Genomic DNA, 15,705 nt, shown 5'->3' with positions numbered 1-15,705 from the left:
GTAAGCTGCATGGTTATACATTGGGAAATGTTTTTGCCTGTCCTTTTTTTTTTTCTTTCTCTCTGCTCTTTAGATTTACCAGGAAATGTGCTAATGCGACTTTTTATCTTTTTTGTGTCTTTCTCAGGTAGCAATAAAGCAAATGAACCTTCAGCAGCAGCCCAAGAAAGAGTTAATTATTAATGAGATCTTGGTCATGAGGGAAAATAAAAATTCGAACATTGTGAATTATTTAGACAGGTGAGTGGCACGTCTCGATGAGATCATTTACATATCTATTGTGAGGGATCGGCATGAGACTGAGCAGAGATGACAGGCAGGCAGTGCTGCGGTCATATCAATTGGTTATGTGTCAGTGATCGGAGGATGACTGTAGGCACTACAACTACCTGGATGCTGTATAAGGCAACATATAAACTACGACATTACTATAAAGTAGTTTATGGTGCATATTATGCAACGAATACTAAATCCATGTAAGGTTTTACTTTGTATTTTAAGTAAACGCAAAGGTCCACAGTGTACATGCACTATATAGCCATTTCTAATCTTCTTCTGAAGGTTTGTTATACTGTATCCACAATGAGATCCTCTCTAAGGCTATTTTCACAATGCTGCTGGGCTTCGCCACAAACGGCCGCAAAGGCTCTCTTTTTTTATTTTTCAGACTCTCTGACTCGTTATTGCGGCTGTTATTCTGCCGGAAGATAGTGGGAGAAAAAGACGTTGCAAGCACAAATTTTTCTCCCGCTATCTTTAACGCCCCAGACTTGTGTGAACTTTAACGCCCCAGACTTCAGGCTACTAACTTCCATCTACTATGAAACTTTGTAGCAGATCCCTTGCGTTATCAATGTGTGTTTCTCAGATATGATTGCCTAGATCAGTGGTCTTCAACCGGCGGACCTCCAGATGTTCCAAAACTACAACTCCCAGCATGCCCGGACAGCCATCGGCTGTCCGGGCATGCTGGGAGTTGTAGTTTTGAAACATCTGGAGGTCCGCAGGTTGAAGACCACTGGCCTAGATCATTGTTTCCAAACCAGCTTGGCTCCAGCTGTTGCAAAACTAAAACTCCCAGAATGCCTGGACTTTGATGTGTATAGACACCAGGAGGGACATTTATCAATGTTTGCTTATGTATTCTTTTTTTAGTAATTTTTTCCTTACTTTTTTTTTGTTTATGTGTGACTTATTTATCAACTGGTTTCAGCCTGTTGATAATTTTCTTTCACGTAAGCAATTTTTCCTTTTTTACTTTGGTAGTAGCTTTTTCTGCTCTGGAGTAAATTTAGTCAATTTTTAACCCTGTTGCAACTTTTTGTTGCGCAGTTGCGACTGTCGCAGTTAATAAATACCTGACTACCCGTAGTCCATTTTAAAATTATTACTACGTAGTTAATTTTTGGAAAACTTGCTTTTCTCGCTTTCCAGTCAAAATGTCGCACGAAAAATCGCGTAGTCGCAGTTGCAACAATTTTGCGACAATTATAGTAAAGAAAACCTGACTAAACCCGTTGATAAATGTCCATACAGAAGGATATGATGGACTAATTTGCATGACCACAATGCTCACCATTTTTGTATAACCAAATATTAGTCATCAAGGGGCTGCATCCATACAAACACACAAAACACACCTCAAACACAGGTGATCTGTTTATGCAAAACGTTCCGGAAGGCTGAATGAGTTAAAGGATGGGATCTTAGTAGGAGTAGCCTTCATCTAAAACAAAGGACAACTGTAATGTTCAAGAAGCCAGTAAAATTAAAATAAAATAAAAAAAAGGTTGCTGTTTTAGCTTTTCTATCACAAATTGGAAGTTAATGAAGTGTTGAATGTAGTTGTATAATAAATATACAGAGACAATATATAGAGAATAGTTCTGTTAAAAATATCTATTACGTTGTTACCATTGTGATAACTGTTTGTTGTTGCCCTGCAGTTATCTGGTCGGGGATGAGCTCTGGGTAGTCATGGAGTACCTGGCCGGGGGTTCCTTGACTGATGTTGTCACAGAAACCTGTATGGATGAAGGACAGATTGCAGCTGTTTGTCGAGAGGTAAGTTAATGCTAAATATGGATATTTAACCATCGTAATTTATTAGGTGTTCTGTGTGGTATCCTTACCAGAGGATGATAATATAATCACTGGGTCAACATGTTAGTGAAGCAAGATTTCACTCAGTGTAAAACTTACCATGTATTAGGAAATCAAAACCTTATGTGTCCCTTACACAAGAATAAAGACAGGTGACTGCCATTTTCGGTAGGACTGGCTGACTACTGTATGTGTATTTGGGTGACCAAACTCTCCCCTGGGAATCTCAACATGCCCAATCCTTCAATCCCAAGTTCTCATGGGGGATATGCTGAACCTCTTGCTACGTCTACTCTTCTCATTGAGAACAGAAGCTGGCTCATTCCAATCAAACATGCATATATATATGGTTCGGGGGTCAGGAAAGGTCAGCCAAATGGAGATTTCATTATTGAATGTGTATGGCCACCTTTTAGGTTTTCTTTGCATGGCGTTTCTCCTTTACATTTGGTGTATGCAGCAGAAGCATTGAAGGATTATTCCATCTGAACATTTATGGCATATCTTCAGGATGTCCAGGATATGTGAATCACCTGCACCTTTCTTGAGATCTAAGGACCCCTCTGTCCTGCTTGTGGAGGTAGTTTGGGCATCAAGAACAGCCAGATGGCTGTTCTGCACAGTTTGTGTAACTTCCGTTGACATTAAAGGGGTTATCCAGGAAATAATTGTTTTATACATATATATATATATATATATATATATATATATATATATATATATATATATATAGATAGAGAGAGATATATATATATATATATATATATATATATATATATCTCAACTGGCTCCAGAAAGTTAAACAGATTTGTAAATTACTTCTATTAAAAAATCTTAATCCTTTCAGTACTTATGAAGGTTGTTCTTTTCTGTCTAAGTGCTCTCTTGTTAACAGTCCAGTTTAGAAGAGGTTTGCTATGGGGTTCCCGAGACACGTGTCATCAGAGAGCACTTAGACAGAAAATAACAGCCTTAACTTCAGAAGCTCATAAGTACTGAAAGGATTAAGATTTTTTAATAGAAGTAATTTACAAATCTGTTTAACTTTTTGGAGCCAGTTGATATATAAAAAAAAGTTTTTTCCTGGATAACCCCTTTAATGGTAGTTGTGTAAACAGCTTGGGCACCACAAGCTACATTGTTTCCTAACAACTATGAAGGAGATTTATTATTCTTTTCAAATGTATGTTTTTTATGACAATTTTTTTTAACTTACTTTTGCTTACATACGACCTATTTATCAAATAGTCGCATGACCTTGATAGATAGATCCCACATAAGCAAAACCCGGGAAACCCGCTTACAAAAGCATTTTTTAAAGCAGAAAAGTTTTCCCTTAATAGCCGAAGTTCTTTATCTACCCTTTATTACCAGTAGCGTTGCTAGAGAGTGACGGGTAGGGGGGGTGTACCACATCGGGTGTCACCCTGACTGGCCTGCCTGGCACTAAATAGCTGCACTCCAACTATCCCGCAACAACCCATCCACCCTCCTCAGAAATAAAAAAAAAAATATTAAAAACCTACTATACCGCACCATGAACATCTGTACTCTGGAGGCTTTTTTGTTTAATTGTAAGCCCGCATTTTGTGACATCTTGTGTCTCTGCCCTGAGGCCGGCATTTACGTCAGGAAGGAAGACAGTGCAGCACATACACACAACACAACAGACACATAAACAATAGTAAAGCCACACACACACAAAAAAAAAAAAAAAAGGTGGTACGTTACCCACCCCAAGATGTGCATGTAGCTGTATTACTATGGATGTTTTTTTTTTTTTTTTTGGGAAAAATTTTTGTGCCACATATGGGTTATTTTCATAGTCTGTAAAAATTCTTACACAATTATTTTGTGCCTTATTCTATTCTAACACAACATACATTTTAAAATGTAGTGGGTACGCCAGCATGGACGTGTCCTAAAATTAACAAGGTGTTAAGTGTGTATTTTCACTCCTAAAATTAAGTCATTAGTTATAGAATACCTTTTTTCTATAATTAACATTAACATTAATGTAGTAACTTTGTTTTATGATGCAAAACAAGAACAGTTGTTATAGTGGGTGTTAATGTCCTTTTCTGCGGACGTATGCACTTTCTGTATGCCAGGTTGGATCTGGAATACATACGCGACTTTTAAATGGAGATGCAACTTTTTTTCTTCATAAATAGTGACTATCGCATTTGATAAATACATGACCACTGCAAAGTAAAAAAAAATAAAATAATTGCTACTTGAGCAGATTTCAGAAATGTGCTTTGGAATAAGCAAAAGTCAAAAAGTCGCAGCATGCATAGAAAAGTCCGTAAGTACGTGCAATTTTTTTTACGCAAAAAAAATCTACGGAGCTTGATAAATCTCCTATGTTATAGCAGTGCTACATTTGTTGCATAACTCACATTTTCCTTTATGGGTTACATAAACTACATAAAACAGCTCATTCGACTGTTGTCACCTTCCTGACTACCTTTAGCAGCCACAAGCAGGTCAGAGGGAGGCAGGGACCCAAGCTCTTGAGATAGGTGCAGGTCCCAAAGGTGGACCCACATCATAACCTGTGAATATGCCATGTCTAGATGGGAATCCCCTTTATGTTGTAGGTTGGTAATGAATCCTTTTCTGTTTCGTTGCAGCGAACATCATTTCAAAAGTACAGCCTTGTGGGTTGTCTCATGTTTTTTTTAGCATAAAGAATAAGTAAGTCAATTGCTGAAAAGCAAGAACAAATGTAACAACCAATACGGCTGCACTTCCTATTGTAACAGAAACATAGAATTTCCTGCTCTAGCTCTTTCTTTACCAACACCTGGTTTGGAAGGTGTTTTCATAAAGGAATACTTTATTTTTCTGACACATTCGTTAGCATTTACCGTATATACTCGCGTATAAGCCTACCCGAATATAAGCTAAGGCCCCTAATTTCACCCTAAAAACCTGGGAAAACGTATTGACTCGAGTATATGCCTATAGTGATAAATACATTATCACCCCCTGTAGTTATCCAGACCCCCCAACCAGACCTCAGTCATCATCAAGCCCTGTCAATATCCCCCCCCTGTCAATATTATCCCACCCCTGTCAATATTATCCCACCCCTGTCAATATTATCCCACCCCTGTCAATATCATCCCCCCCTGTCATCATTACCCCCCTCCCGTCATCATCACCCTCCCTGTCATCATCACCCCCCCCTTTTCATCATCCCCCCCCCCCCCACTGTCATCATCCAGACTGCCCCCTCCGTCATCATTCAGGCCCCCCTCGTTGTCTACTCACCTCCCCAATTCTCTCGGTCCTGCGCGGCGGCATCAATGCAGCGTCACTAGTCCGTTGCCGGCCCGGAGAGGAGAAGAGGGCCTCCTGGTTAAGATGGACGGCCCGGACCTGCTCACCCCCCCCCCCCCCCCCCCCCCCCAACCGGTTGTTGTTTTTTTTTTTTTCCACTGGAGTATAAGCCGAGGGGGGGCGTTTTAAGCATGAAAAATTGTGCTGAAAAATTCTGCTTATACTCGAGTATGCACGGTAAGTGCCCTTTCATGTCCTTCTATGTCCTTCAAATACTTCTATGATTGTTTCACTCATTTTATCAAGTCGTGCACTAGAAAGCTCAGGGTTGGACAGTTCTGCATTTCCAGTCATTTTTGGAAATAAAAGGTAATGAAAATCTACAAAACAAACGGTTTAAAATGTTTTTACAGGTGCCTAGGGCATAAGAGTTGAGCAACTTAAATTATCAAAGCAGATACTTCCCTTCACTAGAAAGTTTGCTGAAAATGGACATTTGCTACTAGGTCTTTGCTTTTGCTACTGATGTCTGATCTTCAGTATGTGTGTGTTTTCTTAGTGCCTACAAGCCCTGGATTTCTTGCATTCAAATCAAGTTATACACAGAGATATAAAAAGTGACAACATATTGCTTGGGATGGATGGCTCAGTAAAACTTAGTAAGTATTAGTTGACAAGTATTTAGTGAAAACATTTGTTATGTGTGTCACACTTTTTTATTTTTATTATACAGTAGAATCTCCCAATAGCGTACACTAACGGGAAATAAAAAAGTGTCCACTATTGAGAGATGTTCCTTATTGGATAAAAAGGGTTCAAAAATCTTTCTATATGACCGAATACGGAACTGTACTCACTGCAGAGTGTAATAACCCATAAAACATGATGAAAAACAATATAACAGTAGGATCTCCCAGTGCCCCTTTAACCAACCCTTATCCCTCCTCCGTATCAGTTCATCCCCCCTTTATACCCTGCGACATCTTATTCCCCAATGCCTTGTGCCAGATTATCCCCCCTTACCATCTTTGCCACATCATTTCCCCTTGATCCCCCTGTGCCATTTCATTCCCTCTTTATTACCCTCTGTGTAAATTCATCACCCCCCTCTTTTTGAAGTGGCACAGGGGATAAAGGGGGAATGAAAGTGGTTCATAGGGGGCCTGGGCCCCTTACTGGGGTATTGGCTGTACCCCCTGATGGCGGCCCTTTGTACAAGGTAGGGCTGGCATATAAGCCTGATTGTCCCCTAGTAGAAGTGTTTTGTCCCCTACTGTCCCCTAATTGGGAGTGTTTTGTCCCCTTCCGGTTGTGTGTCCGCGTCTGCTATTGGGAGTGTCCCCTCTTTGGAGGGTACAAGTACATTAAGTCTTATGGGACTCTGCCTGGGAATTAAAAACTGTCTGCTATTGGGAGGTGTCCACTAAGGGAGATTTTACTGTATATACATTATTATTCTTTAAATTGATGTCACTTGTGTAAAGAAAAAAATTTTGTAAAACTTCTTGTCTCAGCTATGTAAAGCTGGGTACATAGATATACTCTGTTCGTGTAACTTACTGTGCAAGTTTGTACACATCTTTGTACACAACATCTTTAAAAACAAATTTTTGTAAATGGGTGCACACACTTATATTTCATTATCTTTTTTATGTCCACTTTTTAGCTGACTTTGGTTTCTGTGCTCAGATTACACCTGAGCAAAGTAAACGTAGCACAATGGTGGGGACACCTTACTGGATGGCACCTGAAGTGGTGACGAGAAAAGCCTATGGACCTAAAGTGGACATTTGGTCTTTAGGAATTATGGCCATAGAAATGGTTGAAGGAGAACCGCCTTACCTTAATGAGAACCCTCTCAGAGTAAGTGATTGATTGTTAAAGCAACCCTAGAGATTAGGGTATATACTTTGCCCATTAAAATAGAAGTATATGTGTAGTAGAGTTCTGCTGGATTATATATATTTTTGTTATTTATTGATATAATATGTTTAAAACTATTTACTAAACAGTGTATATGATAAATATATTTATAGTGTGAGTATTCCCCTGATACATGTAAAATTAATGTCCTTTTGACGTTTGTTGGACTCGTATACTACAGGTCAATATATCTTTTTTCCTTTGCTGCTTCTAGTAAACTGTTATTATACGTTTGTGGTAAATGGTGGGAGATAGGTTTTCCTAACTATGCCCATTGTGTGGGATATACAAAATAAATAAACTTTTATTCACCGGTGCCTTCGGTGTCCTGCTCCGGTCCTCCGGTGCGATCATCTGTCTAAGCTACAGCGTGATTGTCGGACCCAACGTGTCATACTGCTGCTCAGTGAATCTCTAGCAGAGGTGGAACATTCGCTGACTGACAACATGACACATAGCGCCCTGGTTCTTCATGGGCCCAACACATCATGCTGCAGCTCAGGAAGATGGCTGCATCAGGGGACTGGAGCAGGACACTGGTAGCATCACCGGAGCACTGGAGGTAAGGCCAGGTGTTTTTATTTTTTATCACACTCAATGGGCATCGTTAGGAACCCCACCTCCCCCCCCCCCTTTGCTGGATAACCCCTTAAACATTGAAGTGTATTGATTGTGTATTTCACTTTATGGTTATACAATGGCGTACTTTAGAGCTTTCCAGTGGAGGAATACATCAGGATATGCTCCCAAGGAATACCCCCCGATGGATCGCTCTAATGCAATGTAAGCCAAGCCACTGATGTTTAAACTTTGCTTTTGCCAGTTCTGTAATGGAATTATTTGTTTCTTCCTCCTAAAGGCGTTGTACCTGATAGCTACCAATGGAACTCCAGAACTGCAAAACCCAGAGAGACTGTCAGCTGTTTTCCGAGATTTTCTCAACCGATGCCTAGAGATGGATGTGGACAGGAGAGGTTCTGCCAAGGAGCTTCTGCAGGTGATATATTCATTCTCTATAAGGACAGTTGGATGATAAACAGAAGGATTTTTTCTTTACTTTTATCATCTGTGTTAAAGGGGTTATTCAGGAAAAGAAAAACAGAGCTACTTTTTATCAAGAAAATGCTCCCAGTCTGTCTCCAGGTTGGGTGTGGTTCTGCAGCTCAGTTCAATTGAAGTGAATGAAGCCAAGTTGTAAAACCACACACAACCTGGAGACAAATATGGAGCTGTTTTTAAAAGAAATTAGTTGTGTTATTCTATTCCTGGATAACGCCTTCCATGAACACTCCTTTCCAGAGCAGAACCTACTTATGATAATAAATATATATGCGTGTGTGTGTGTGTGTGTGTGTAGAGATATATATATATATATATATATATATATATATATATATATATATATATATAATATATAGATATAGATATAGATATCTCTATCTATCTCATATAAATAAAGGTAAAACTTAAATATACAGTGTAAATCCAAGTCAATGACACTTCTGTGAAATCACACTGTCCACTCAGGAAGCAACACTGATTGACAATCAATTTCACATGCTGTTGTGCAAATGGAACAGACAACAGGTGGAAATTATAGGCAATTAGTAAGAGACCCCCAATAAAGGAGTATTTCTGCAGGTGGTGATCACAGACCACTTCTCAGTTCCTATGCTTTCTGGCTGATGCTTTGGTCACTTTTGAATGCTGGCGGTGCTTTCACTCTAGTGGTAGCATGAGACAGAGTCTACAACCCACACAAGTGGCTCAGGTAGTGCAGCTCATACAGGATGGCACATCAATGCGAGCTCTAGCAAGAAGGTTTGCCGTGTCTGTCAGCATAGTGTTCAGAGCATGGAGGCGCTACCAGAAGACAGTCCAGTACATTAGGAGACATGTAGGAGGGCAACAACCCAGCAGCAGGACCGGTACCTCCGTCTTTGTGCAAGAAGGAGCAGGAGGAGCACTGCCAGAGCCCTGCAAAATGACCTCCAGCAGGCCACAAATGGGCCATTGTGTCTACTCAAACGGTCAGAAACAGACTCCATGAGGGTGGTATTAGAGCCCGACGTCCACAGGTGGGGGTTGTGATTACAGCCCAACACCGTGCAGGACGTTTGGCATTTGCCAGAGAACACCAAGATTGGCAAATTTGCCACTGGCGCCCTGTGCTCCTCACAGATGAAAGCAGGTTCACACTGAGCACATGTGACAGAGTCTGGAGACGCTGTGGAGAACATTCTACTGCCTGCAACATACCTCCAGCATTAGCGGTTTGGGGGTGGGTCAGTAATGATGTGGGAGTCATTTTTTTGGGGGGCCGCACAGCCCTCCATGTGCTTACCAGACATAGCCTGACTGCCATTCGGTACCGAGATGAGATCCTCAGACCCCTTGTGAGACCATATGCTGGTGCCATTGGCCCTGGGTTCCTCCTAATGCAAGACAATGCTAGACCTCATATGGTCAGCAGTTCCTGCAAGAGGAAGGCATTGATGCTATCGACTGGCCCAATTTCCATTGATAATTTTTATATTATATACTATATTGTACACTGTGCACCTGAGTTCCAGCTAGTGGTTTACCTGATAATCCCTGACTTTATTTCGTTGAAATGCATCTAACCCAGGGGTCCCAAACTGGTGGCCCTCCAGATGTTACAAAACTTTAACTCCCAGCATGCCTGGTCATGCTCAGACAGCCTTGGCTGCAGCTTACGGCTGCCTGGGAATGCTGGGAGTTGAAGTTTTTCTACATCTGGAGGGCCTCCAGTTTGAGACCCCTGATCTACCCCAATTTGTCCTTCTCTCCACTTTCATATCTTTATCTTCTATACTTTGTAGGATCATACAAAGTATTTCTGCTTATTGCTCATACATTGCTTACTTGTGTATGCACAATAATCATTTTATGTAACATTGCCTCATTATTTTTCAATAAAATGAGTTGAAAAAAAGGTTAGCAAATTACATTATTTATGTCCATAACCAATATACAGTTGCATTACTAGGATTGTTTCTGTTTGTCTTGCAGCATCCATTTTTAAAACTAGCCAAGCCTCTTTCTAGTCTGACTCCATTGATTATAGCAGCAAAGGAAGCCATTAAGAATAGCAGCCGCTAGCCACGCTGGACTTGAGCTGTAGCCTCCACATAAAGAACACAGAACTCAGCAGAATCTGAAAACCTCATCCCCTCACAAAGCAGGATTAACCAGCTAACCAGCTACTGTCCTGGGGAAACATAACCCATCATGATGCACCTACTTGTGTCTTCTTCTACCTGCCCTTTTGGATTCCTCAAACTCTCTTAATTTTTTTTTTTTTTAATTGTAAGTAAGAACAGGACTTAAAATTCTATATGGCACGTTACAAAAATGGTGCTGCACGTCCGCACGTTAATCCACTGCAGAAACTTTCCGTAGTTGGGTTGTACTTTCATAATGGACGATTCATTTTCTGTCTGGTTTCGTCTTTGCTTTGTATTAAAAGAGAAAAAAAATGAAAAAAATCTTTCTGCATTTTCAAAAAATGCAACATCTGTAATGACCTTAAAGCATCTGTAACAGGTCTGATGGTCTTTGTAGACCTCAAATCCCACTTATTGTGCTGGTCTTACGTCCCTGTTTTCAGTACAGGGTCCATTTACTTAAGGTACAGTTTGCATGTAAGAGTAATCATTCATCAAGGAGAAGCTACAATGCAGTGTCTGCCATACAACCATATGAGACAACATGGAGACCGTTACTCCGAACAAGAGCTATATTGTGCCTCCCCTGGCAGTCTAGAGGTTAATATTGAGGAGGGAGCATGGCACACATATTTAATCTGGAGTAAAAGAAAAAAGGAGTCACTTGGTTCAGTTTGATACTGTTCACCCTTGAAGTGCTGTTGTTGTAGCATATAAGAGGATTTCACAGCCAGGCGTTATCTATTATAAAATGATGAATAATAAACTTGGCACCTATAGCCTACACTCGGGGGACGCAGCCGTTTTGTGGGCTAAACTATTCACTAGGGTTTTTCAGGATAATCGCATAGGAACAAAAATTATATTTATATAATAAAGATTATTATTCAGGCCCTACTGGTTATGAAGTGGGTGAGTGAGGTCACAAAATGGCTGCTGATACTGGGTATAGGCCATGTATGCGGTGACTGGGGAATCATGATAAACAGCACTGGAATAAACCTCAGATCATAATACCAGAAGGGAAAGGTTTTTGTTTTCTTTATTAAGCACCAAAGACAAAAAATGACCCCTATGTTATAACTGTCCACCTATTTAATGCTGTACCTTTTGTCATACATCAAGGCACTCCTGTATCAAAGCCGTCTTGTTTCCTCTAGCACACGGAGTCCATATTTCTTGCGCTTCAAAGCAATAAAGTTTTGATACATGAGGTCTGTAGTGTTTGCTCAGTGAGCGTCAGGTAAAAGGCTGGGAGCGGGCAGGATTTCCATTCTAAGTGCCCTTAGTGAGGGAACCATTAGTGCCATGAGGATTCTGCCAGGCGAGTGTAGGAGGTGGAGATGAAGAGATCGGAGCTGTTGTCCAGGTGTGAATATTAACAATTGGAAACGTTGCCAAAGTACAGAGACTTATCTTGATACGGATGTGGGGATTGTGGCTGAGCCTCCTTAGATGCTAGATTTACAGTATATGATTAATTCTAAATCTGTTGATGGGCTGCTGGAATACTAATCTGTATACTAGCCATTCATGGAGGCTGTGGTTCCTTATTTTATTCCTCAAAAGTCTTTATCACAGAAGAGCTAGATGCAAAAAGGAATATTGTACTTAAAAGAATGTAGCTCTTGTACACATCTTTTTCTGGTCTTTAGAGATAAAGTAGATTTCAATTTAATAATACAAAACCTCTTAAACTGTAGCTGTGACATCTCAATTTAGGCCCAAAGAAACATTGACAGACTGCAAAATGTTAAAGAAAGTAGGATTAAGGGTTTGAAATTTATTGCAAGGGATTAGAAATAGAATTGTAGCAAAGATATGTTCCGTAGACCATTATAATAATAAGAAGAAGAAGAAAAGAGATGAGCTGGATGTGGACCTAGATCGTGACGTCAGACGGAAGACGGACGGAAGATCTTGACGTCACGACTCCGCCCCGTGTGACGTCACGCCCCCTCAATGCAAGTCTATGGGAGGGGGCGAGCCAGCCGTAACAGGTGGGTGCTGCGTGCTTTATTGCGGGGGTCCCCAGCTGCGGGACCCCCGCAATCAGACATCTTATCCCCTATCCTTTGGATAGGGGATAAGATGTCTAGGGGTGGAGTACCCCTTTAAGGCATGGACATTATTGGTAAAATACCCAATGCATCTTTTTACTCTGCCTATAGGAGTGGGGTGGTACTAAGCAGAGGACCTCTTTCTCAAACTCTGACTGATTCTTGGCTCATACATTCTTTTTCTCTAGAGACCAAAAAGAAAAATACATAAAGTTCATGCTTCAGGAGTTGTACGTGTAATGTTTTACATGTGCCATGAAACATATTAAGATTCTTTTTATTTGTAATGTTTTATCTGAAAGTTATACTGTGATTTTATTTTGAATAGCACAAAGGGAAGAGTATAGGGATTTAGAAAGTTGAATGATAGTGGCATAAAATGAAATGGAGAAAAGTCATTTGAAGAATCAAAAGCAAATGAAGCAAAAAAAATTCTAAATTAGTTTATGCTGATAAGGGTATATTCCTGCCTTGATGGTACATTTGGCCTGGAATATTAATATTCATGTTTTCAATATATATTTGGTACGGGCTTTTTATGGAATGCCGCACAAATGTCTTCTATATTTATTTATGACTTTAATTTTATAATGTTTTTCTTTTTTTTTTTTCTTTTTTTTGCATTTTATCTTTATTTTTGCAATTGTTGTAAAATTCTGTTCTATTATTTACAATGCTGTGTTTCCTGAATATTTTTAGTTTTGTTTAGGGTTTTTAATTTCATAAATAAAAGGAATGCTGAGCTTCTTAAAAAAAAAAAAAACAACTAAATAATAAGAATAAAGATTTTCCACAAAGGATTGGGGAGAGCAGTCATAAAAAATTACAGTATCTAAATTTTTTCCTGCCTATGCCTCTTTGTCAATGGTAGAGCTCTATCTCTCCACCTTAATGCACTTTTACTGGTTCATTATAGAAGGGTCCATTGCAGCTAGAGAGGAGCGAACTTACAGTAAATTTGATTCGTCACGAACTTCTCGGCTCGGCAGTTGATAACTTTTACTGCATAAATTAGTTCAGCTTTCAGGTGCTCCCGTGGGCTGGAAAAGGTGGATACAGTCCTAGGAGACTCTTACCTAGGACTGTATCCACCTTTTCCAGCCCACCGGAACACCTGAAAGCTGAACTAATTTATGCAGGATAAGTCCTCAACTGCCGAGCCGAGAAGTTCATGACGAATCGAATTTACTGTAAGTTCGCTCATCTCTAATTGCAGCTCCAATACTGCTATTTAAAGATCTGCTTAAAGAGGTACTCCACTGACTAGTGTGGAACTAGAGGGAGTGGCCAACCCACAAAGCGTGAAAACAGCCTTCAAAACATTTAGTTCCACGCTGGCCAGTGGCATACCCCTTTAAGTTTCCATATTCTAGAGTTCAGGAACCATGGTAGTACTCTGATGTTCCTTATGGATAAATTGTAGTAAAAATTGAGTCTCCTGGGATTATTTTTTTAGGATAGAACCCAGTTTGGAATGGTATCATGAAATGAAATATACCTGAATCCACTAACTTTTATATTGTATATGATTGTACAACATGAACTGTGGCCACTTATCAGTAAAATGCTGGCAGAGTTAAAGGCCAAATATAAACAAAGATAAGACTATACAGAAATATAGAACATGTAAGAAGTATGACCAAGTACTTAAAAGTACTAGGCAAGAGTCAAAATTACACCTTGAACTACATTATTATTCTGCCCCATTTCTAGACTGCATGCACACATGTTCTGGGGTTTCATCATCCTGGAACGTAACGTGTCACAGGGGAGAATGGAAAATTCCTATTATGTATACCCATAAAGGAAGACATCCAAAAGGCATGAAGTAAAAAACTCAATCCTTTATTGTCCATGTATTACACGTTAAATGTATAATATCCCCTTTATCAGCTAGAAGACTATCATTGATTCGTGATTGTCTTGTATCTCATGAAGGGTAACTTATCCCTGAAATGTGTAATACGTAGACAATAAAGGATTGAGGTTTTACTAAATGCTTGTTGGATGAATGCCTTTTGGTCATCTCTAGCACCCAATCCTAGATGGATTTGGGGTCACACTATTGAGACTACTTTACCCAGTGGACAGTGGAATATTGATTAACCTATAAAGTCTCCCACAACCCAGAAAGATAGTCACTTTGGTTATGAATAGACACTATTTGGTTGACACAGGGGCCCTCATTTACTTAGAAAATCGGGTTGTAAGTCTATCTTGCTTTCTTACCCGATTGCTTTTTTCCCCTGGTATTTATTATTATGTTGCATCCTGTTTGTCGCACTGGGTTTTGTAGGTTTTGGTTTCCAACTCCTCTGAGTTGTCGGGAAAAAATCCACAACAATTCAACAAATTCGGGTTGGAAACCTTTATAAATATGTGGGGAAGCTCAGAAATGTCGGGTTACACCCCTTTTTCGGGTTTGGGAGAATCCATATCGGGTCCGTAGGGAAAAATGTCGCATCGTGTCGCAGACTGGCGCACGATGTCTGCGACATGGCGCAGACAAAGATGCTCCAAAAAAACCCGACAAAACAAGTCGGGTTTAGAATAGTAAATGAGGGCCAGTGTCTCCGTATGCGATACAAAGCATTTTTGTTTCTTTGCATATATACGTTGCATTATGGGTACACAAGAATGGGTGGAAGAGCAGAACTACCAAATGCAAGTGTGCATGTAGCAAGGTCGTCTTCACACAACAGATTTTTCTGGGGCACAAATCTGAGACATACCCTCTTCGGATTTTCACTTTTTGTGCTGCAGAACTAGTCACCATTTAGCACCCAGATAAGCCCTATTCATTTGAACTAATTTGTAACCTGGCTAAACCACTTCCAAAAATGACATCCCTTCCTTATTGGTGTGCAGATTTTTACAGTCAGATTAATTCACATTAGAGTTAAATGCGCACTGTCACCAACTTTTTTTTTTTGATATGTTGTAGTACTCATGTACTACAACATATCTCTGATATAGTTTCATTATTTTTATTTCTTTTTATTAACATGGTGTATTTTACATTTGAAAACCGGGCACTAGGGGTGTCCCTCCTAGTGGCCGGCGGCAGAGCTAGGGAGAAGAGCAGAAGATCAGCTAATTTATAAGGTAGCAAAAAAAAATTTAAAAGGCAGGGAGAGGTTTAG

At 40.0% G+C, this 15,705-nt stretch overlaps 1 protein-coding gene across 13 annotated transcripts in view; it reads left to right on the top strand.

The window, feature by feature from the left end:
- Window positions 1–13,562, top strand: part of PAK3 (p21 (RAC1) activated kinase 3) — a 188,285-nt gene extending 174,723 nt beyond the window's left edge. For 11 of the 13 annotated variants that reach the window (XM_056540322.1, XM_056540324.1, XM_056540326.1 and 8 more), the window contains 6 exons: window positions 128–240; window positions 1,947–2,064; window positions 5,951–6,050; window positions 7,058–7,254; window positions 8,174–8,311; window positions 10,348–13,562. In XM_056540322.1, the coding sequence (XP_056396297.1) occupies window positions 128–240; window positions 1,947–2,064; window positions 5,951–6,050; window positions 7,058–7,254; window positions 8,174–8,311; window positions 10,348–10,437 (756 nt within the window). In that variant the 3' untranslated portion in view covers window positions 10,438–13,562. The remainder of the gene's footprint in view (window positions 1–127; window positions 241–1,946; window positions 2,065–5,950; window positions 6,051–7,057; window positions 7,255–8,173; window positions 8,312–10,347) is intronic. The other 2 variants (XM_056540332.1, XM_056540334.1) reach the window with 1 other exon arrangement.
- The last annotated feature ends 2,143 nt before the right edge of the window (window positions 13,563–15,705 follow it).

This window comes from Hyla sarda, chromosome 9, assembly GCF_029499605.1.
Source record: "Hyla sarda isolate aHylSar1 chromosome 9, aHylSar1.hap1, whole genome shotgun sequence".
In the NCBI taxonomy this organism is placed as follows: domain Eukaryota; kingdom Metazoa; phylum Chordata; class Amphibia; order Anura; family Hylidae; genus Hyla; species Hyla sarda.
The sequence above is the reverse complement of the archived record's forward strand: the minus strand, read 5'-3'. Positions and strand labels throughout refer to the sequence as shown.